Here is a 993-nt window from a genome sequence, read left to right as displayed (position 1 = left end):
CGGACGACGAAGTGCTGGCGACGTTCGATAAAACGAAGCTGTTCGTTCCACTAAACTGCACCGAGCAGATTGGGCAGCAATACCCAAATTATTTAAGCTCGCTTGCTGCCCTTGTGATGGATATGACTCTGTAAAGAAAGCTTGAAAAGTAGTCATGAGTAGTTTTACAGGGGAAAAAATCGTGGTACTTCACTGTTAAAGAGCTTTACGGTAAGAAATGATTCCAACGTCTTTCTTAACCATGTTGCCCAAGTTATTTTTCACGCGGAGGTAGAGCAAAATTGTTGTTGCTACCGATCATTAAGCTCAAACACAAGTCAAGCCTTCGCCCTGGCTGCCAACTTCTTTACCAACTCCACAGTCATTTTGTCGCGCAACTTGGCGTAGTATGCTTGCCTTTGTGTCGGTGAAAGAAGCTTGTTTACCGTCTTCGGATCAATCCGTAGCTTCAGCAGGGCCTTGATCTTTGCATTTGAAAAGGACTCCTTAATCGTCGCACTGGAAAAGAAGCCTCTCTCCTCGTCTCGCCCGGACGTGTTTACAGCTCCCCGGGGTTTGTTTGTGCTGTCGCCGGCATTCAGGAGCGAGCGGACCGAGGAAGTTGTGTCCGGTGTGGTTATGGTTGCTAATTTGATTTGAGCGTTTGCCGCGGTAGTCGGCATTCCATGACCTCCGGCTATGAACGTGATCACCGCGACAAGGAAGACGTACGCATGGTTAGCTTCCGTTTCCTCCGATAAGTGAGTGTCGGAAGGCAAATACACAAGTGGACATAGTCGTAAAAGGCAATTACGAAGTATTATATACAACTGCACCCTCAATGCACTCTGCCACTTGCCGCGTAATATAGTTTTGTGAACTGTATCGAACACAATATCGATTTGCACTTCGACACAAGCTGTTTGCTCCAATATATTCCGCTACTTGCCGCGTAATACACAGTCCCCCCTTGGCAGGCGACATTTTCGCCAAGATGTGAGTATAACGGAAAAT

The 993-nt window shown here is 47.1% G+C and overlaps 1 protein-coding gene across 1 annotated transcript; it reads right to left on the bottom strand.

The window, feature by feature from the left end:
• Positions 1-317: 317 nt before the first annotated feature.
• PPTG_24398 (hypothetical protein) lies at positions 318-662 on the bottom strand (the record flags this gene model as incomplete). The annotated part of the gene is made up of 1 exon (XM_008916932.1): positions 318-662. The coding sequence occupies one exon, from the start codon at positions 660-662 to the stop codon at positions 318-320; it is 345 nt and encodes a 114-aa protein (XP_008915180.1).
• Between the last annotated feature and the right edge of the window lie 331 nt (positions 663-993).

The sequence above is a fragment of the Phytophthora parasitica genome (assembly GCF_000247585.1).
Source record: "Phytophthora parasitica INRA-310 unplaced genomic scaffold supercont2.91, whole genome shotgun sequence".
NCBI lineage: Eukaryota > Oomycota > Peronosporomycetes > Peronosporales > Peronosporaceae > Phytophthora > Phytophthora nicotianae.
Note: the sequence above shows the minus strand (reverse complement) of the source record. Positions and strands in the feature narration are given on the sequence as shown.